Below are 22240 nucleotides of genomic sequence, written 5' to 3' on the forward strand. Positions count from 1 at the left end.
TATTTTATTCTGTAAACTATGGTATCCTGTAGTGTATAAGGTGGGAACCGTTGATGATTCACCAAGCAATCTTTCACAGTCTTCAGGAACACGTTGCATCGAAGAACGTCGTCGGAGCCATCTTAGTACATGGAGCTTCTCAGTCACTTCTCTTATTGTGGGCTTTATCTCCCCCACCACTCGAACACTTCTTTTCAAACCCGACAATTTCTTGGAGGATATCCAAACTCTCCTCCCCTGTGATTAAATCATCCAAAATCACGTTTGAGTTTGTTATCTTTCATTGCTTCAACAAAGCTTGATGCAAGGCATTTTCTTTAACTACTTCGATCATAATAAATTACCTTCTTCCTGGTAATAAGCGGCACTATTGACTATTCTGAAACTATAGACATCACTCTTTGTTGTTAATAGACAAACAAGCAAGTACTCGGGGTCTAAGTAACCAAGAGTTTCCTAAAGCATCATTATGAACTGAGCTTCATCAGTAGATAATAGTCTCGATGCACCGAAATCGAACACCATCGATACGTAATTGTGATACAGAAGTATGTTGAAGGATGGGGGGAGGGGAAGCCAATAAGTACAAGCAGGCAAGTGCTTCCGTAGATTCTTCAGTTATCCTTAGACGAGAAGTCAAAGAAATTAGTCTACTACGATCGGCATGGATAAAGTTAAAAAGGGTTTCATCGGGGATGAACCCATTAACTGACATGAAAATTTTCATCTCCAAGAAGCAAAGCAAGAGTCTTACCACGTTCTTACGATTGATATGAGAAAGAATGATCATCTCACTTATAACCTATGTTTTCTTGTATTTGATGTTTTGGTGTTCTGTTTAATTTCCCAAGCAAAATAGTAGAGGTAATATATATACATATAGTAATACATCATCGATGATCTCGAATATTGTATCAGTGTTGAATGAAGTAAGTAAATTTGTTGGAAGAGTTCATGTTGGAGTTGCTCTGTCACACTTAGATTTTGGCATGGAAATTGACGAGGGAAGGTGTAACTCGTCGATCATACACACACGTCGGTGCTTCCCACGTCGGTAAGGCCGCCCAAAAGAGCATCCACGTCGCCACACGGGTGATGCCTTCCTTGGAAAGGCCTTACCATATTGATACTATCCACATGCTGAAAGAATAAGGTGCAAATCCAAAATATATGAGGTAGAAATAATTTAGTTTATGTATTATTTGAATTTTTTTATTAATTCAGGGATAATTTGCATATGACATAAGTTGTCATGAGGTAGCATTTATTCAAGGCAATGAATATAGAAAAAAAAGGGGAAGAAATTAAATTCATTATTGATCGAAGATTATAAATCTTGATTAAAGATTTTAAAATTTTATCTATACAAATATACTTTTTTATTAATCAATAATTGTAATTATCTCTATAAATTTAAAATATTGGATCTACTGCTCTTTCCCTATTTTATAAGATCATCACTTATTCCAATGAGTATATCATTAGATTCAGTCATTTTGATATAAACTCTAATTGTTTAATTGATGGTTATGCTAACCTTTGTGGGTTGCTGGGCTCTCCTCACACTTTGGAAATGCTTGGAAGCCAATGCCCCCTTTTCCAGCACATATTGATTCATTATATATATATATACTTAATTTTTTTATAAAAATTGAAAGCAAATTTCATGACATGAAATGATGTATATAATATTCACTCATGGATCTAAGTCTGAAACCTATCAATACACTAACCAATATTACCCACATGGATTTATGTTTAAAATCTATTACTTGTATAATAATGCACAAACAAACTTGCAAAACACAATAAAGATTAAAAGAATTAATTAGATCGTTTACTCTCATAAGTATGTAAATAATTTAAAAGAAGATGTTATTTATATAACATGTGAAATTTTTAAGGGACTCGGTAAAACTATAGATCATACTTTTTTATTTTATTTTATCACATTTTTTAATTTTTTTCTGAAAGAAATTGGATATCCCTCTTTTAAATAAAAAGAAAGAATAAGAAATTTGATCAATCAAATCCAATGGGCAATTGAGATTGAAAGCACAAGCGAGATGTATGTTTTTTTTAGGGACTTTCACCACCATATAAATGTTGGAAAATTTTATTATAGTAAAATATTTTTTCTTTCTTTTTTGTATTATAATAAGCTCCTCATCAAAATATTAATCATAGCGAGATTGTATATCCCTGTTTCCTTGCAGATCTTTAGGAGAGATCTCTAGGAGAGGGTGAAAGAGGTCAAGCGTCCAACTCCAGGCCTACTTTGAGGTGGAGAAGGGAGGAGAATAAGAGAGGCAAGCAAAAGCTCTAGTCTATGAACCACTGAATCCCTCCTATTTATAGAGGTCCCATATCAAACCCTAATGGATCCTCCCATAGTGGGTATTGGATTTGCATCCAATTACCCAAGCCTTTTAGATTAGTGGATCTCTATCCAATAATCTCTCATGGGCTCTTATTGGATCTCGTCCATGGGATCCAATCATTCATGAGCTTATTAGATATCCAATATAATAGGAGCTCCGACGGATATCTCATATCTGAACCTCTACTCATCGCAATGCCTACCATATGTGTGTGACCCTCTAGGCCCAATATTGAGCTAGCCGTGAGTTATACTTGGTCAGAACTTTTTCTAACTCAGTGAATTATTATCTATATAATAATTCACTCGACTCATCGACTATGGATGTACTAGGCCACTACGCCGTAGTCACCAAACGATACAGGAGAATTCAATCCATTGGACCTATCTGTCCTCAATTACCGTGTACTTATAGTCTCTCATCCATCTAATATCCTAGAGACCGTATATCGGGCATGGTGTTGTCAAACTCATACGATTTTTTCTCGAGTCTCGCTCTAATCGGATTCTCCCGGAGAACTCTTTCTCTCTCAATTCGAATGACCCTGGCTATGGATTTGTCTGAGCAAGAACACATGAGATATTCCTCACATGACACTGAGAGTGGATGATCCTCTATCGACACTTAATAGCCTTTGTAAAGTCGATTGTTATTCTCAATGAACAGTTGTACTAGATCTGGGACATCCAAACCTATAAATCTGGTATCAAAGAGTGGAGCACTCATATAGGACATCCTTGGTGTCTCAAATCTAAGGACCAGATACACCACTAAGACTACGGAATCGCTGTCTAACAATAAGGCATCATCAACCATCTAGTATTCTGTAAGTGAATCAATCAGTGAACTCATTCTCCAATGAGCACTTGTACTATATTCTTAGTGTCCCCACACGAGCAACTATGAGACCAACTGAATCTATCATATGGACGGGTATACAGTATATCAGTATATCTGGTTATCTCGATATCCCTCTCGAGTAACTTATGACCGAGATTATTTATGATTTGTGTTTAAAGGTGAATCGGTCTCATTATCGTGATCTCATCACGATCTGATTTCCATTGCACAGATCCAATAACATCACAATATATATATTCATTTATATATGTAATAGTCAATATAAAGTTATAAATATCAAAATATAATAAGGAAAAAATTTGGTGTCAAGTCACACGTGCCATCACTTATGTGATTGACTTGAGCACCTATGACTAGCAAATAGTAGAATGATAAATCAATCACAAAGTGAGATACCAAATTTTTACGTGAAAAATCTAATATTAAAAAAATTATAGGACCGTAATCCACTTTAAAATTTCACTATCACTAATAATGATGATAGATTTATAATAAGTCTTCTTTAGAATAACTAGAGGATAATAATAACATAAGAACAGATATCTCGGTTCAACATTAACATATTATTATCACCATAGGTGAATTTCATGAAAAAATAATTTAGATCTCCCAAAATGGATATAGTAAGAAAGTATAGAGAATATTATAAAAATCCTTTAGGTCAAAATCGATAAAATTTAACCGTTCAATCTAGCAAAAGCTTAGAAACTCTTTTTTCTCACTCTTCTCTTTCTTTCTTTTCAGTGCCGCCACAGTTTCACCACACGCACTTATTCGCACACCCCTACCCCTCTCTTTGTCTCCGCTTCTTTTTTCAGTTTGGACAGATTTAGGCTCAATGCCCAAATCAATGGGTCCAAGCCCAACCATGGGCCGGACCCAATAATAAATAGGTCTTTAAATTATCCATACAATGGACGAGGCGTTGACTTGGGATCAACTGTTGAATAGTGAACGACAAGGAGAGCCACTACAATTAATGTGTTTTAGGAACGAAATATAGCAGCTTGTGGAGGGCTTGGTCTTTCTTCCGGTTTGGATTTGTGTTCTTTCTTTTTTGCCAAAAGGAATCATCGTGGATATACATGGGATGTTTGTAAGCTAGTTGTTTTTTCGTCTTGATGCATACACATGCCTTTGAATTATTTGGCAGAGACTTAGGTTGACTTGTATCTAATTTTTGTTAAATATCACAACTTGTAATTTATCGTACCTAAATTTCTTAGCCTCTTTTACCTCTACCTAATCTCCTCCTCCCTTCTTCTTGTTATATTTCTAAATTAGTATTTCATTAGCCATCTATTTTCACTACTTTGATTTCAACTAACACAAATAATCTGACCTTGAGTAGGATTCTTAAATCAATACAGATTACAATACCGAGAGTTACAATCCATTATACATTTATTTATCATGTATGTAATAGAAGTAACATAAGTTACAAAACAAGCAACCAATATCAGTCTGTTCTGCTAGTTCGATTCGAGCATAGAGAGAGAACCTACTTTCTTTATCTTCTTCATCTTCCAGCTTTTACATCAAATCCGACTTTGTTCTCTAAACTGTGGTACCCGACAGAATCCAAGGTAGAGCTCATAGATGATTCACCAAGCAATGCTTCACATTCCTCGGGTGCATGGTGTGTTGAAGAGACCTGTAGGAACCCTCCTAACATATGCAGTTTGTCAGCCACTTCTCTCATCGTAGGCCTTTCATCCCCCTTCATATTCAAACATTCCTTTGCAAGATCGGCAATTTCTTGGATGACATTCATGTTTTCTTTTCCCATGATTTGATCATCTAATATCTCTTCAAGTCGGCTATCTTTCATTGCTTCAACGAAGCTGAAGGCAAGAGCTTTTCCTTGACTACTCCCATCATAATAAATTGCTTTTTTCCTTGTGATGAGCTCCACCAAAACTACTCCAAAGCTATATACATCACTCTTTGTTATTAGTTGACGAACTAACAAGTACTCCGGGTCCAAATAACCAAGAGTTCCCTGGACCATCGTTATGAATTGGGTTTCGTCTATAGACATCATCCTCGATGCACCGAAATCCGATACCTTTGGCACATAGTTATGACCTAGAAGTATGTTGAGCGACTTTACATCTCCATGAACGATCGGTGGGGATGCCGATGAATGCAAGTAAGCGAGTGCTTCTGCAGATTCTCTGGCTATTCGTAGACGAATAGTTAAGGGAATTAGTTTCCCATCGTTATCATGGATGAACTCGAAGAGGGTTCCATTGGGGATGAACTCATAAACCAACATGGGAATTTCTACTTCCAAGCAACAACCCAAGAGCCTTACAATGTTCTTGTGATTGATCTGAGAAAGAATAATCATCTCCCGTACGAATTCTTCACTTTGATCCTCGGTGACTACCTTAGACCTCTTGATGGCCACTTCCCTGCCATCGTCTAGGTTTCCTTTGTAAACGGTGCCATGGCCTCCTCGTCCAAGTTCTCGACTCTTATCGAAATTAACTGTTGCTTTCTCTATATCCTCTTTGGTATATATTTTGACAGTATCGATTTGCTTTGATCTGATTTCTTCGTATAACCTCAAGCCTCCATTTTGATGGAAGAATTTATCTTTTTCTCTAAGGAGCTTCCTTCTTTGAAACGTTAAGATTATGCAGAAGATACAAGTAATGAACGATACAACCCCAACACAACTGCCTGCACAAAGGGATGAGTTTTATATCAATTATTTTGCAAACTCTTTCGGAGATCAAATTACGAGTTTCCAAAATAGAAGATTGTTACCGACGAGGCCTATTAATGAAGATTAAAAGGATAAGAAATTTCAAGCTTTTTTTAAGTAGGATGACTTAATCGAAATAAAAACTCGAATCCGAATAGATTATTTTTTTCTTCTGATTGAAGTTTTAAGAGAAGGTTTAAAGCTAATACGGAAGGAAGGATGAGAGAACTTGTACCTATAACAATCTTCGTTGATGTCGGAATTCCGTGATCTCGGACACATGGTTCCGATTTAGGGTCCTTGCTGCTCTGACCTTTTGGGCATGAGCAGCTGTAGTTGCCTGCTGTGTTGCTGCACGTTCCATTACATGGATACTGCGTTGGTAAGCTGCACTCGTCGATATCTAAGGATTGTCAAAGAATCACGAGGGAAAATTTTAAGACCACATACAACAATCGAAAACAGGAGAGTTGGGGGAGAGATGCATGCTGACCTTTGCAGCCATCCTGGAGGTAAGGATTGCCTTGGAAACCTGTGGAGCAATTGCAGATATAGCCGTGTAAACTGGTGGAGTCGAAACATTTACTGTTGATGCTGCGGCAAGCATATGAAGAAAGGTTTCTCTTAGCTTCCTTGCAGGTCTGGTTGCCGGCAACCCAGTCCAGCACGAGTGGGACGCCGTCCTTGTACTTGTCTCTAAAGGTGTGGTTGCGAAGGTCAGACTTGTTGAAGTAGAACCAGTCCCTGTCGGCAATGAAGGCATAGGAGCAGGGGCTGTAGTCCGTGTAGGAAGAAATATTGTCGAAATAGGTTAACCCGGCCGTAAAATAGTCCAGCTTCTCCGGGACGGTGGTCTCGCAGCAGCCGGTGCCAGAGCACGATCCGCTTGCGATTTTTGCCCCTCCGAAGCAGAAGGAGGCGCACCCGGTTCCTAATGTATCGTTGTCCCCGCCTAAGAGGTAGCCAAGGACGTTGCAGCCCAGGGTCGTGAACTTGTTGCTCGTGTTGGATACCCTAAATGGAAGGCCACTGAGGTTGAATGAAGATATTTGATCAGCCACCACGCCGCCGGTACTGTTGAAACAAATCCAGGCGATGTCATTCAGCATGCTTGCTTGGCCCTGGGGCAAGGATATGTTATTAACTGTAATGTTCCTCTCGCTGCCGCCCAAGAAAGCTCTGGGAATCGCGTTAACGACTTCGCAAGTGACCTCGAAGCCGTCCCTGAAACACCCATGGCCGATGCCGAAGGGGTACGGGATGCTAGTACCGCCGCATGTCGCTTTGCAACGTGGTAACAACACGTTCGGCGACGGTGGTGCCGATGCTACTGGAGTCGTTGCTTGCAGCAGCGTCAACAACAACAACAACAGCAGAAACGCGAACAGTGGCTGCGTGGATCCCATTGCTTACGCTTGCTTGATATTAATGGTACCCTTCAGGCTTCCATCAGATTTATAAGCCAACAGATGGGGGAAGCGAGCTTAATTCCTTCCAAAATCGAGTGGCATAGAATAATCGCTTGATCGAATACTCGTTCTGTAGCCCAAGTGAAGAATCGTCAAGGCGAAGCCAACACACGGCAAATACAAGAACTTTTTACATAAATTCGACAAGACATGAAGCTCCAATTAATTGGTGCCAAAAGACAAAACGGAGACTTGCCTAGAGAGTCCGTCAACGGTTGATTAAGTCAACGACAAGGATAGAAGCCGGATGGGTATGGAAGAAAATTACCAGCGTCGATTGCAAAACGCAGTGTGTCAGAAGAATCACTTGGCAGACGAGACAAAGATTTTTGTGACTTGTGATAGGTTGATTATAATGTTTCTGTGAACCAAGTTTCCCTCCTAAAACGACACTCGAAAGCCATCTCATAAAACTATTTAGGAGACTCGGATCTGAATATTCTTTTGCCTTTATAATTTCTAGACCTATAATCTATTAGAAATGTACAGTAATAACATTTTATGCGTTGTATATTTTTGTCTTTAATATTTTGAATGAGGATTAACAGAAAAGAAAAAGCTGCGGTATTACTAAAACATATTTAGTCTTTGAATTCAACCAATTAAACTCTCAATACACAGTATTATTATTATTATTATTAGCGAAAAGACAAAGAAATATAAAATTATGGTTTTGAAGCATTTTTGTAACATTACTTTCCGGCTATCATTTTTTTCACGAGTCAACCTAAAATTGATTGCTGACTTTTCCTGCATACTGCTCACTGACTGATATGGACGAGAGGTTCCAATATTTAGCTACTCAAAGATGGCGACATGTTACTTGCACTGTGTTTTAATAATTAAGGCCAATAAAGTTTTTGATGATTATTAATTATACGAAATCTTATATATTATATTAATAATTTTTTAAAGAAATTTTTATTGCATTAAATGGTGTATAAGATGCTCACATGAATTGGAATCGAGATCCATCGATTGTGAAACAGTACAATAACCATTAAAATGTCTCGATAGATATATTGTATTAAGCAGTTAGTCAAATGCTTGGTTATATTTAAATTCGATCATTCGATGAAAATTACTTCAAAAGATAAATAAAAATAGAAGAAGAGGAAGTGAATATAGGCCTCGAAAGATTAAAGAGAAAGATATTGAATTTATATAGTTCTTATCATCATCATCATTATCATTACCATCATCTTACATTCTATATTGTTAATTTTAAAATGATTAAAAGTCAAGCAAGTCACCTTCTCAAAGTTTATAATAAAAAAAAAAAAAGAGCTAGAAGTAATCAAGGAATTTGATGAGGTCAAATTTGATTATTCTATTGAACAAGGAATCCATAAATATAAAAAATAAAATATTGAGTGATAACTAAAAAAAAGTATATCCTAGAATAGAAGAAGTTAATGTGTTATCTAGAGATCTTTTATATACTTTATTATTATGAAAAGTAATCATCAAATTTGATGAGACATTGATGATGACCTATCGAAAGATCTTTTATATATCTTATTAGTACGAAAAGTAGTCATCAAATTTGTTGGAATATTGATGATGACCTATCAAAAGATCTCCTATATGTCTCGTTACCATGAGAAGTAGTCATCAAATTTATTGGAACATTGATGATGATGTATCGAAGGATCTCTTATATATCAATCAAATTTGTTGAGACACAAAAAATGATATACTTTCAATGTGAGAGTTCATAAGAATATAGTGCATGAGTAGTGTAGCTAACTATTTTTCAAAGCAAAAAAAAATTATTATGATGATAATATATTTTTAAAAAATAAAATAAAATTTTATTATATTAAATGACTCACATGATGCTACTTAAAACTGAGACTTATTATTGTACAATAATAAGTTAACGAATCAGATATTTTGATAGAGACTACACTACTCCACTCTATATTGGAGCCATCCATGTCCTCATTATTTAGCTTCGTGACACATGAATAATTTTTTATTTTTGGAATTTATTACGAATTCTCAGCTGCTACAAAGCATAGTGTTAGAATCCATAATATTCTTAATTATCCAGAAGCAAACAGAGAATAAATAAGTTTCAGGAGAAGCACCAACTTAAACATTTTTTTTGATTCTGCTAATATTGTCTTTTCAACAAAGGAAGTGATGCCATTTTACTTGAAAGTTCATCGTCTTCCGACTTCTATATCAAATCCTATTTTATTCTGTAAACTATGGTAACCTGTACTATATAAGGTGGGAAACGTTGATGATTCACCAAGCAATCTTTGGCACTCTTCAGGAATATGTTGCGTCGAAGATCGTCGTTGGAGCCCTCTTAGTGTATATGGAGCTTCTCGGCCAATTCTCTCATTGTGGGCTTTTCTCTCCCTCAACACTCAAACACTCCTTTGCAAGCTTGGCAATTTCTTGAAGGATATCCAAGCTCTCCTTCCCTGTGATTTGATCATCCAACATCTCTTTTGAGCTTGTTATCTTTCATTGCTTCAATAAAACTTGATGCAAGGCATTTTCTTTAACTACTTCGATCATAATAAATTAAATTATCTTCTGACTATTTCGAAATGGTAGACATCACACTTTATTGTTAATCATCATTATGAACTGAGCTTCATCAATAGATAATAGTCTCGATGCACCAAAATAGAAATTATGATCTACATTGAAGGATGGGAGGAGAAGTCACCGAGTGCAAGTAGGCAAGTGCTTCTGTAGATTCTTCAGCTATCCTTAGACAAGTAGCCAAAGAAATTAATTTCTGTCATCCGCATGGATAAAGTTAAAAGAATATTTTATAAGGGATAAAATCATAATTTAATATGGAAATCTTCACCTTCAAGTCTTATCAACTTCTTATGATTGATCCGACAAAGAATGATCATCTCAGTTATAACCTATGTTTACTTGTCTTTGACGTTTTGGTGTTCAGTTTAATTTCCCAAGCAAAATAGTAGAGGTAATATATACATATAGTAATACCATCACCTCGAATATTGTATAGTAAGTAGATTTGTTGGAGAGTAATTGTTGGAGTTGCTTTGTCACACTTAGATTTTGGCATGGAAATTGACGAGGGAAGGTGTAACTCGTCGATCATACACGCACGTCGGTGCTTCCCACACCGGTAAGGCCGCCCAAAAGAGCATCCACGTCGCCACACGGGTGATGCCTTCCTTGGAAAGGCTTTACCATATTGATACTATCCACATGCTGAAAGAATAAGGTGTAAATCCAAAATATATGATGTAGAAATAATTTAGTTTATGTATTATTTGATTTTTTTTTATTAATTTAGGGATAATTTGCATATGACATAAGTTGTCATGAGGTAGCATTTATTCAAGGCAATGAATATAGAAAAAAAAGGGGAAGAAATTAAATTCATTATTGATAGAAGATTATAAATCTTGATTAAAGATTTTAAAATTTTATCTATACAAATATAATTTTTTTATTAATCAATAATTGTAATTATCTCTATAAATTTAAAATATTGAAAGATTTTTCTAAAAAAAAGGTCAAGAATATTATTTTTTAAAGAAAAGAAAATCATTATATATTTAATTTAATATAATTATAATTATTTTTATTTCTATATATATATATTTATTTATTCTGAGCCCTTAAAAAGGTCTGGAACATTATAATAGATAACCAAAAATTGATCAATAAATTGTGTTCTTCGCATGTGTCAATGTGGGAATCGTATTTGTTTTTCTTATGGAATGATTTCATCTGTCACGTGAGAAACTTATGAAAATATGGGATCTTCATCTTCATAGTATTTTTCATTAGTTAAAACCTTCTCATCCTTTTAGTCCTTCATAGTAAAAAAAATATATATTTACTACAATTGAGCTACCGGTAGTATGAATTACTATCATAATATTTTCTATTACTATATAAACTTAAAGAAAAAAGAACAAATATTACAAGAGATCCTGCCTCCCATGCTGTCTTCGACAATAGATTTGAGCCTCCTAGCGATTCAGGACCCTAATTGTCGGGCGAGATCCGGATCTAAGAGACCCTGCCACCGTTGAGGAATGAAAGCTTCTTCTATGATTCCTAAAGAATTTCGTCAAAACCTGGGGCACTGTTGTGATGCCTCCTACTAGGGTTTTGCCCTCACCCTAAGATGATTGGGGTTGAAGACGGTATGTGAAATCTATGGCTTTGCGCTTGCATTCGGTAAAACTTTATATCACATTTTTTTAAATTTTTTTTGAAAGAAATTGATCATCTCTCTTTTAAATAAAAAGAAAGAATAAAAATTCGATACAATGAAATCAAATGGGCAATTGAGATTGAAATCAGAAGCGAGACGTATGATTTGTTGAGGGACCTTCGCCGCCCATATAAATAGGTCTTTAAATTATGCATACCAATGGACGAGGCGTTGACTTGGGATCAACTCTTGAATAGTGAACGACAAGGATAGCAACCACAATTAATGTGTATTTGGAACGAACGAAATATAGCAGCTCGTGGAGGGCTTTGGTCTTTCTTCCGGTTTGGATTTGTGTTCTTTCTTTTTGTCAAAAGGAATCATTTTGGATATGCATGGGATGTATGGAAGCTTCTTGTTGTTTTTTCGTCTTGATGCATACACATGCCTTTGAATTATTTGGCAGAGAGACTTAGATTGACTTGTATCTATTTTTTTTGTTAAATATCACAACTTGTAATTTATCGTACCCTAAATCTCTTACCCTTTTTGACCTCTACGTAATCTCCTCCTCCCTTCTTCTTGTTATTTCTAAATTAGTATTTCATTAGCCATCTATTTTCACTACTTTGATTTCAACTACTACAAATAATCTGATCTAAAATAGGATTCTTAAATCAATGTCTAATCTAATCAGAAAGCTTAAGGTAATATTCCATTACTTCCTTCAAACTCGATTTTTACATAGAAAAAGAAATATAAATTACAATACTGAGAGTTACAATCCATTATACATTTATTTATCATGCCTGTAATAGAAGTAACATAAGTTACAAAACAAGTAACCAAGAACAGTCTATTATGATAGTTCGATTTGAACATAGAGAGAGAACCTTGTTTCTTTATCTTCTTCATCTTCCAGCTTTTACATCAAATCCCAATTTGTTCTCTAAACTATGGTACCCGACAGAATCCAAGGTAGAGCTCATGGATGATTCACCAAGCAATGCTTCACATTCCTCGGGTGCATGGTGTGTTGAAGAGACCTGTAGGAACCCTCCTAACATATGCAGTTTTTCAGCCACTTGTCTCATCGTTGGCCTTTCATCCCCATTCATGTTCAAACATTCCTTTGCAAGCTCGGCAATTTCTTGGATGACATTCATGTTTTCTTTTCCCATGATTTGATCATCTAATATCTCTTCAAGTCGGCTATCTTTCATTGCTTCAATGAAGCTTGAGGCAAGACCTTTTCCTTGACTACTCCCATCATAATAAATTGCTTTTTTCCTTGTGATGAGCTCCACCAAAACTACTCCAAAGCTATATACATCACTCTTTGTTGTTAGTTGACGAACTAACAAGTACTCTGGGTCCAAATAACCAAGAGTTCCCTGGACCATCGTTATGAATTGGGTTTCGTCTATAGACATCATTCTCGATGCACCGAAATCTGATACCTTTGGCACGTAGTCATGATCTAGAAGTATGTTGAGCGACTTTACATCTCCATGAACTATCGGTGGGGAAGCCGATGAATGCAAGTAAGCAAGTGCTTCTGCAGATTCTCTGGCAATTCGTAGACGAGTGGTCAAGAGACTTAGTTTCCCGTCGTTGTCATGGATGAACTCGAAGAGGGTTCCATTGGGGATGAACTCATAAACCAACATGGGAATTTCTACTTCCAAGCAACAACCCAAGAGCCTTACAATGTTCTTGTGATTGATCTGAGAAAGAATAATCATCTCCCGTACGAATTCTTCACTTTGGTCCTCGGTGACTACCTTAGACCTCTTGATGGCCACTTCCCTGCCATCGTCTAGGTTTCCTTTGTAAACGGTGCCATGGCCTCCTCGCCCAAGTTCTCGACTCTTATCGAAATTAACTGTTGCTTTCTCTATATCCTCTTTGGTATATATTTTGACAGTATCGATTTGCTTTGATCTAATTTCTTCATATAATCTCAAGCCTCCATTTTGATGGAAGAATTTATCTTTTTCTCTAAGAAGCTTCCTTCTTTGAAACGCTAAGATTATGCAGAAGATACAAGTAATGAACAAGACAAGCCCAACACAACTGCCTGCACAAAGGGATGAGTTTTCAAAATAGAAGATTGTTACCGACGAGGCCTATTAACGAAAATTAAAAGGATCAGAAATTTCAAGCTTTTTTTAAGAAGGATGACTTAATCGAAATAAAAACTCAGATTATTTTTTTCTTCTGATTGAAGTTTTAAGAGAAGGTTTAAAGCTAATACGGAAGGAAGGATGAGAGAACTTGTACCTATAACAATCTTCGTTGATGTCGGAATTCCGTGATCTCGGACACATGGTTCCGATTTAGGGTCCTTGCTGCTTTGACCTTTTGGGCATGAGCAGCTGTAGTTGCCTGGTGTGTTGCTGCACTTTCCATGACATGGATACTGCGTTGGTAAGCTGCACTCGTCGATATCTAAGGATTGTCAAACAATCCCGAGGGAAAATTGTAAGACCGTATACAGCAATCGAAAACAGGAGAGTTGGGGGAGAGATGCATGCTGACCTTTGCAGCCATCCTGGAGGTAAGGATTGCCTTGGAAACCTGTGGAGCAATTGCAGATATAGCCTTGTAAACTTGTGGAGTCGATACAGTCACTGTTGATGCTGCGGCATGCATATGAAGAAGGGTTTCTCTTAGCCTCCTCGCAGGTCTGTTTGCCGGCTACCCAGTCCAGCACGAGTGGGACGCCGTCCTTGTGCTTGTCTTCAAAGGTGTGGTTGCGGAGGTCAGACTCGTCGAAGAAGAACCAGTCCTGCTCGGCAATGAAGGCATAGGTGCAGGGGCTGTACTCCTCGTAGGTAGTTAGATTGACGAAATAGACCAACCCGGTGGTGAAATTGTCCAGCTTCTCCGGGATGGTGGTCTGGCAGCAGCCGGTGCCAGAGCACGATCCGCTTGCGATGCTTGCCCCTTCGAGGCAGAAGGAGGCGCACCCGGTTCCTAATGTATAGTTGTCCCCGCCTACGAGGAGACCAACGACGTTGCAGCCCATGGTCGTGAACCTGTTCTTGTTGCTGGATACCCAAAATGGTTTGTCGCCAAGGTCTAGAGAAGGTCTTTGACCAGCCACCCAGCCGTCGGTATTGTTGAAACAATCCCAGCTAATGTAATTCCGGATGCGTGCTTGGCCCTGGGGCAAGAATATCTCCTCCACTGTAATGTTCCCCTCGCGGCCGCCCAAGAAAGCTCTGGGAGTCGGAGAGCCGTTAACGACTTCGCAAGTGACCTCGAAGCCTTCCCTGAAACACCCATCGCCGATGCCGAAGGGGTACGGGATGCTAACACCGCCGCATGTATCATTGCAACCTGGTGACACCACGTTCGGCGACGGTGGTGCCGATGCTGCTGCTGCAGTCGTTGTTGCTTGGAGCAGCGTCAACAACAACAGCTTAAACGCGAACGGTGGCAGCGTGGATCCCATCGCTTATGCTTGCTTGAAATTAATGGTACCCTTCAGGCTTCCATCAGATTTATAAGCCCACAGATGGAGAAGCGAGCATAATTCCTCGTTCAGCTGTTGTTGCTTAGAATAATTGCTTGATCGAATACTCGTTCTGCAGCCCAAGTGAAGCCTTGTCAAGGCGAAGCCATCACACGGCAAATACAAGAAGACCCTGTCGCTTGGAAAACTCGACAGTGACTGGTACAGATCCCGTCCAAGTCTTCTTTAAGATTACAGAAAGTTGGAGCTGTGATCGATACGGAAGTCCTCCTCGCAGTTTGATTCTGGAATCCACACCCAAACGTAGACTAGCTCTCTCTCTCTCTCTCTCTCTCTCTCTCTATCAATAGTTTTATCCCTGCTTAATGCTCGCTGATTAGCATGGTCGAGAGGTGGAATATTTGGCTACTCAAAGATGGCGACATGCTATTTGTACTGTGTTTTAATAATTAAGGCCAATAAAGTTGATGAGTATTATTAATTATGTGAAATCCTATGTATTATATTATGAATTTGTTTAAAAACATTATTACATTAAACAGAGTATAAGATGCTCACATGAATTCGAATCGAGATCCATCAATTGTGAAACCATACAGTAACCATTAGAATGTCTGCTTATAGTTTGGTTCAGTCGTCCAATGGAAATTACTCCGAAAGACAAACAAAGAAGAAGAATGCGAAGTGAACATATGCCTCAAATGATTCAAGAGAAAGACGTTGAATTTATATAGTTCCGGTCATCATCATCTTACCTTCTTAGTTGCCAATTTTGAAATGATCAAAACTCAAACAAGTCTCCATCTCAAAATCTGTAGTCAGAGAAAAAGCGAGAGAGAAGTAACCATGAATTTGATGAGGTCAAATTTGTTGAATAAGGAATTCAAAAAAATTGAGTGATAGCTAAAAGAAATAAATGTGAGCGTAGAACAAGTAAATGTATTATTTGAAGGAATTCTTATATATCTCGTTATCACGAGAAGTAGTCGTCAAATTTGTCACGACGATGACCTATTTTAGATATGAGAGTTCACGAGAATATATAATAGCGTATGAGTGTAGCCAACTACTTTTAAATGCTAAAGAAATATTATTACGATGATAATATATTTTTAAAAATAAAATATATTTTTATTATATTAAATGACATTTCACATGTGAATTTGAATCTTAGACTCATTATTGGATGTTCACATTGTGAATTTGAACATGAAATTCATTTATCGTTCACTTGAACCTGAAACTTATTATTATATAATAATACGTTAACTAATCAGATATTTTTAGAGACGATAGCAATATGTTTCATACTTGAGCTATTCATGTCCTCGTTATTCACATCAATAATTTTTTATTTTGGAATTTATTACGAATGCTCTCAGCTGCTACATAGCATACTGTTAGAATCCATAATATTCTTAATTATCCAGAAGCAAACAGAGAATAAATAAGTTTCAGGAGAAGCACCAACTTAAACATTTTTTTTGATTCTGCTAATATTGTCTTTTCAACAAAGGAAGTGATGCCATTTTACTTGAAAGTTCATCGTCTTCCGACTTCTATATCAAATCCTATTTTATTCTGTAAACTATGGTAACCTGTACTGTATAAGGTGGGAAACGTTGATGATTCACCAAGCAATCTTCGGCACTCTTCAGGAATATGTTGCGTCGAAGATCGTCGTTGGAGCCCTCTTAGTGTATATGGAGCTTCTCGGCCAATTCTCTCATTGTGGGCTTTTCTCTCCCTCAATACTCAAACACTCCTTTGCAAGCTTGGCAATTTCTTGAAGGATATCCAAGCTCTCCTCCCCTGTGATTTGATCATCCAACATCTCTTTTGAGCTTGTTATTTTTCATTGCTTCAATAAAGCTGGATACAAGGCATTTTCTTTAACTACTTCGATCATAATAAATTAAATTATCTTCTGACTATTTCGAAATGGTAGACATCACACTTTATTGTTAATCATCATTATGAACTGAGCTTCATCAATAGATAATAGTCTCGATGCACCAAAATAGAAATTATGATCTACGTTGAAGGATGGGAGGAGAAGTCACCGAGTGCAAGTAGGCAAGTGCTTCTGTAGATTCTTCAGCTATCCTTAGACAAGTAGCCAAAGAAATTAATTTCTGTCATCCGCATGGATAAAGTTAAAAGAATATTTTATAAGGGATAAAATCATAATTTAATATGGAAATCTTCACCTTCAAGTCTTATCAACTTCTTATGATTGATCCGACAAAGAATGATCATCTCAGTTATAACCTATGTTTTCTTGTCTTTGACGTTTTGGTGTTCAGTTTAATTTCCCAAGCAAAATAGTAGAGGTAATATATACATATAGTAATACCATCACCTCGAATATTGTATAGTAAGTAGATTTGTTGGAGAGTAATTGTTGGAGTTGCTTTGTCACACTTAGATTTTGGCATGGAAATTGACGAGGGAAGGTGTAACTCGTCGATCATACACGCACGTCGGTGCTTCCCACACCGGTAAGGCCGCCCAAAAGAGCATCCACGTCGCCACACGGGTGATGCCTTCCTTGGAAAGGCTTTACCATATTGATACTATCCACATGCTGAAAGAATAAGGTGTAAATCCAAAATATATGATGTAGAAATAATTTAGTTTATGTATTATTTGATTTTTTTTTATTAATTTAGGGATAATTTGCATATGACATAAGTTGTCATGAGGTAGCATTTATTCAAGGCAATGAATATAGAAAAAAAAGGGGAAGAAATTAAATTCATTATTGATAGAAGATTATAAATCTTGATTAAAGATTTTAAAATTTTATCTATACAAATATAATTTTTTTATTAATCAATAATTGTAATTATCTCTATAAATTTAAAATATTGAAAGATTTTTCTAAAAAAAAGGTCAAGAATATTATTTTTTAAAGAAAAGAAAATCATTATATATTTAATTTAATATAATTATAATTATTTTTATTTCTATATATATATATTTATTTATTCTGAGCCCTTAAAAAGGTCTGGAACATTATAATAGATAACCAAAAATTGATCAATAAATTGTGTTCTTCGCATGTGTCAATGTGGGAATCGTATTTGTTTTTCTTATGGAATGATTTCATCTGTCACGTGAGAAACTTATGAAAATATGGGATCTTCATCTTCATAGTATTTTTCATTAGTTAAAACCTTCTCATCCTTTTAGTCCTTCATAGTAAAAAAAATATATATTTACTACAATTGAGCTACCGGTAGTATGAATTACTATCATAATATTTTCTATTACTATATAAACTTAAAGAAAAAAGAACAAATATTACAAGAGATCCTGCCTCCCATGCTGTCTTCGACAATAGATTTGAGCCTCCTAGCGATTCAGGACCCTAATTGTCGGGCGAGATCCGGATCTAAGAGACCCTGCCACCGTTGAGGAATGAAAGCTTCTTCTATGATTCCTAAAGAATTTCGTCAAAACCTGGGGCACTGTTGTGATGCCTCCTACTAGGGTTTTGCCCTCACCCTAAGATGATTGGGGTTGAAGACGGTATGTGAAATCTATGGCTTTGCGCTTGCATTCGGTAAAACTTTATATCACATTTTTTTAAATTTTTTTTGAAAGAAATTGATCATCTCTCTTTTAAATAAAAAGAAAGAATAAAAATTCGATACAATGAAATCAAATGGGCAATTGAGATTGAAATCAGAAGCGAGACGTATGATTTGTTGAGGGACCTTCGCCGCCCATATAAATAGGTCTTTAAATTATGCATACCAATGGACGAGGCGTTGACTTGGGATCAACTCTTGAATAGTGAACGACAAGGATAGCAACCACAATTAATGTGTATTTGGAACGAACGAAATATAGCAGCTCGTGGAGGGCTTTGGTCTTTCTTCCGGTTTGGATTTGTGTTCTTTCTTTTTGTCAAAAGGAATCATTTTGGATATGCATGGGATGTATGGAAGCTTCTTGTTGTTTTTTCGTCTTGATGCATACACATGCCTTTGAATTATTTGGCAGAGAGACTTAGATTGACTTGTATCTATTTTTTTTGTTAAATATCACAACTTGTAATTTATCGTACCCTAAATCTCTTACCCTTTTTGACCTCTACGTAATCTCCTCCTCCCTTCTTCTTGTTATTTCTAAATTAGTATTTCATTAGCCATCTATTTTCACTACTTTGATTTCAACTACTACAAATAATCTGATCTAAAATAGGATTCTTAAATCAATGTCTAATCTAATCAGAAAGCTTAAGGTAATATTCCATTACTTCCTTCAAACTCGATTTTTACATAGAAAAAGAAATATAAATTACAATACTGAGAGTTACAATCCATTATACATTTATTTATCATGCCTGTAATAGAAGTAACATAAGTTACAAAACAAGTAACCAAGAACAGTCTATTATGATAGTTCGATTTGAACATAGAGAGAGAACCTTGTTTCTTTATCTTCTTCATCTTCCAGCTTTTACATCAAATCCCAATTTGTTCTCTAAACTATGGTACCCGACAGAATCCAAGGTAGAGCTCATGGATGATTCACCAAGCAATGCTTCACATTCCTCGGGTGCATGGTGTGTTGAAGAGACCTGTAGGAACCCTCCTAACATATGCAGTTTTTCAGCCACTTGTCTCATCGTTGGCCTTTCATCCCCATTCATGTTCAAACATTCCTTTGCAAGCTCGGCAATTTCTTGGATGACATTCATGTTTTCTTTTCCCATGATTTGATCATCTAATATCTCTTCAAGTCGGCTATCTTTCATTGCTTCAATGAAGCTTGAGGCAAGACCTTTTCCTTGACTACTCCCATCATAATAAATTGCTTTTTTCCTTGTGATGAGCTCCACCAAAACTACTCCAAAGCTATATACATCACTCTTTGTTGTTAGTTGACGAACTAACAAGTACTCTGGGTCCAAATAACCAAGAGTTCCCTGGACCATCGTTATGAATTGGGTTTCGTCTATAGACATCATTCTCGATGCACCGAAATCTGATACCTTTGGCACGTAGTCATGATCTAGAAGTATGTTGAGCGACTTTACATCTCCATGAACTATCGGTGGGGAAGCCGATGAATGCAAGTAAGCAAGTGCTTCTGCAGATTCTCTGGCAATTCGTAGACGAGTGGTCAAGAGACTTAGTTTCCCGTCGTTGTCATGGATGAACTCGAAGAGGGTTCCATTGGGGATGAACTCATAAACCAACATGGGAATTTCTACTTCCAAGCAACAACCCAAGAGCCTTACAATGTTCTTGTGATTGATCTGAGAAAGAATAATCATCTCCCGTACGAATTCTTCACTTTGGTCCTCGGTGACTACCTTAGACCTCTTGATGGCCACTTCCCTGCCATCGTCTAGGTTTCCTTTGTAAACGGTGCCATGGCCTCCTCGCCCAAGTTCTCGACTCTTATCGAAATTAACTGTTGCTTTCTCTATATCCTCTTTGGTATATATTTTGACAGTATCGATTTGCTTTGATCTAATTTCTTCATATAATCTCAAGCCTCCATTTTGATGGAAGAATTTATCTTTTTCTCTAAGAAGCTTCCTTCTTTGAAACGCTAAGATTATGCAGAATATACAAGTAATGAACAAGACAATCCCAACACAACTGCCTGCACAAAGGGATGAGTTTTCAAAATAGAAGATTGTTACCGACGAGGCCTATTAACGAAAATTAAAAGGTTAAGAAATTTCAAGCTTTTTTTAAGAAGGATGACTTCATCGAAATAAAAACTCAGATTATTTTTTTCTTCTGATTGAAGTTTTAAGAGAAGGTTTAAAGCTAATACGGAAGGAAGGATGAGAACTTGTACCTATAACAATCTTCGTTGATGTCGGAATTCCTTGATCTCGGACACATGGTTCCGATTTAGGGTCCTTGCTGCTCTGACCTTTTGGGCAAGAGCAGCTGTAGTTGCCTGCTGTGTTGCTGCACGTTCCATGACATGGATACTGCGTTGGTAAGCTGCACTCGTCGATATCTAAGGATTGTCAAACAATCACGAGGGAAAATTGTAAGACCACATACAACAATCGAAAACAGGAGAGTTGGGGGAGAGATGCATGCTGACCTTTGCATCCATCTTGGAGGTACGGATTGCCTTGGAAACCTGTGGAGCAATTGCAGATATAGCCTTGTAAACTTTTGGAGTTGAAACATTCACTGTTGCTGCTGCGGCATGCATATGAAGAAAGGTTTCTCTTAGCCTCCTCGCAGGTCTGGTTGCCGGCTACCCAGTCCAGCAGGAGTGGGACGCCGTCCTTGTACTTGTCTCGAAAGGTGTGGTTGCGAAGGTCAGACTTGTTGAAGTAGAACCAGTCCGTGTCGGCAATGAAGGCATAGGAGCAGGGGCTGTAGTCCGTGTAGGAAGAAATATTGTCGAAAGTGGCAAACGTGACCGTAAAATTGTCCAGCTTCTCCGGGATGGTGGTCTCGCAGCAGCCGGCGCCATGGCACGATCCGCTTGCGATGCTTGCCTCTTCGTAGCAGCCGGAGACGCACCCGGCTCCCAATGTATAGTTGTCCCCGCCTATGAGGATGCCAATGACGTTGCAGCCCATGGTCCTTAACTCGTTCCTCGTGCCGGATACGCTAAACGGAAGGCCACTGAGGTTGAATGAAGATATTTGATCAGCCACCACGCCGCCGGTACTGTTGAAACAAATCCAGGCGATGTCATTCAGCATGCTTGCTTGGCCCTGGGGCAAGGATATGTTATTAACTGTAATGTTCCTCTCGCTGCCGCCCAAGAAAGCTCTGGGAATCGCGTTAACGACTTCGCAAGTGACCTCGAAGCCGTCCCTGAAACACCCATGGCCGATGCCGAAGGGGTACGGGATGCTAGTACCGCCGCATGTCGCTTTGCAACGTGGTAACAACACGTTCGGCGACGGTGGTGCCGATGCTACTGGAGTCGTTGCTTGCAGCAGCGTCAACAACAACAACAACAGCAGAAACGCGAACAGTGGCTGCGTGGATCCCATTGCTTACGCTTGCTTGATATTAATGGTACCCTTCAGGCTTCCATCAGATTTATAAGCCAACAGATGGGGGAAGCGAGCTTAATTCCTTCCAAAATCGAGTGGCATAGAATAATCGCTTGATCGAATACTCGTTCTGTAGCCCAAGTGAAGAATCGTCAAGGCGAAGC

General features: G+C 37.6%; 3 protein-coding genes across 3 annotated transcripts; all 3 read right to left on the reverse strand.

Annotated features, from left to right (window-relative positions):
- Positions 1–4724: 4724 nt before the first annotated feature.
- On the reverse strand, positions 4725–7419 carry LOC135628729 (putative wall-associated receptor kinase-like 16). The gene is made up of 3 exons (XM_065135583.1): positions 6449–7419; positions 6191–6358; positions 4725–5930 (listed from the first exon to the last, which is right to left on the reverse strand). The coding sequence occupies exons 1-3, from the start codon at positions 7359–7361 to the stop codon at positions 4762–4764; spliced, it is 2250 nt and encodes a 749-aa protein (XP_064991655.1). The 5' UTR covers positions 7362–7419; the 3' UTR covers positions 4725–4761.
- Positions 7420–12297: 4878 nt separating this feature from the next.
- On the reverse strand, positions 12298–15314 carry LOC135628595 (putative wall-associated receptor kinase-like 16). The gene is made up of 3 exons (XM_065135343.1): positions 14137–15314; positions 13879–14046; positions 12298–13675 (listed from the first exon to the last, which is right to left on the reverse strand). The coding sequence occupies exons 1-3, from the start codon at positions 15053–15055 to the stop codon at positions 12507–12509; spliced, it is 2256 nt and encodes a 751-aa protein (XP_064991415.1). The 5' UTR covers positions 15056–15314; the 3' UTR covers positions 12298–12506.
- Positions 15315–19323: 4009 nt separating this feature from the next.
- Positions 19324–22091, reverse strand: LOC135628577 (putative wall-associated receptor kinase-like 16). Its single transcript, XM_065135323.1, has 3 exons — positions 21161–22091; positions 20903–21070; positions 19324–20701 (listed from the first exon to the last, which is right to left on the reverse strand). The coding sequence occupies exons 1-3, from the start codon at positions 22071–22073 to the stop codon at positions 19533–19535; spliced, it is 2250 nt and encodes a 749-aa protein (XP_064991395.1). The 5' UTR covers positions 22074–22091; the 3' UTR covers positions 19324–19532.
- Positions 22092–22240: the final 149 nt, after the last annotated feature.

Source organism: Musa acuminata, chromosome BXJ3-1 (genome assembly GCF_036884655.1).
Source record: "Musa acuminata AAA Group cultivar baxijiao chromosome BXJ3-1, Cavendish_Baxijiao_AAA, whole genome shotgun sequence".
NCBI lineage: Eukaryota > Viridiplantae > Streptophyta > Magnoliopsida > Zingiberales > Musaceae > Musa > Musa acuminata.

Bases quoted from the DNA above. Each gene is read 5' to 3' on its own strand.
- LOC135628729 (XM_065135583.1), bottom strand. From the start codon at position 7,361: ATGGGATCCACGCAGCCACTGTTCGCGTTTCTGCTGTTGTTGTTGTTG. The intron at 6,359-6,448 runs GTCAGCATGCAT...GACAATCCTTAG, and splicing joins CCTCCAGGATGGCTGCAAAG to ATATCGACGAGTGCAGCTTA. The intron at 5,931-6,190 runs GTACAAGTTCTC...CCCTTTGTGCAG, and splicing joins ATCAACGAAGATTGTTATAG to GCAGTTGTGTTGGGGTTGTA.
- LOC135628595 (XM_065135343.1), bottom strand. From the start codon at position 15,055: ATGGGATCCACGCTGCCACCGTTCGCGTTTAAGCTGTTGTTGTTGACG. The intron at 14,047-14,136 runs GTCAGCATGCAT...GACAATCCTTAG, and splicing joins CCTCCAGGATGGCTGCAAAG to ATATCGACGAGTGCAGCTTA. The intron at 13,676-13,878 runs GTACAAGTTCTC...CCCTTTGTGCAG, and splicing joins ATCAACGAAGATTGTTATAG to GCAGTTGTGTTGGGCTTGTC.
- LOC135628577 (XM_065135323.1), bottom strand. From the start codon at position 22,073: ATGGGATCCACGCAGCCACTGTTCGCGTTTCTGCTGTTGTTGTTGTTG. The intron at 21,071-21,160 runs GTCAGCATGCAT...GACAATCCTTAG, and splicing joins CCTCCAAGATGGATGCAAAG to ATATCGACGAGTGCAGCTTA. The intron at 20,702-20,902 runs GTACAAGTTCTC...CCCTTTGTGCAG, and splicing joins ATCAACGAAGATTGTTATAG to GCAGTTGTGTTGGGATTGTC.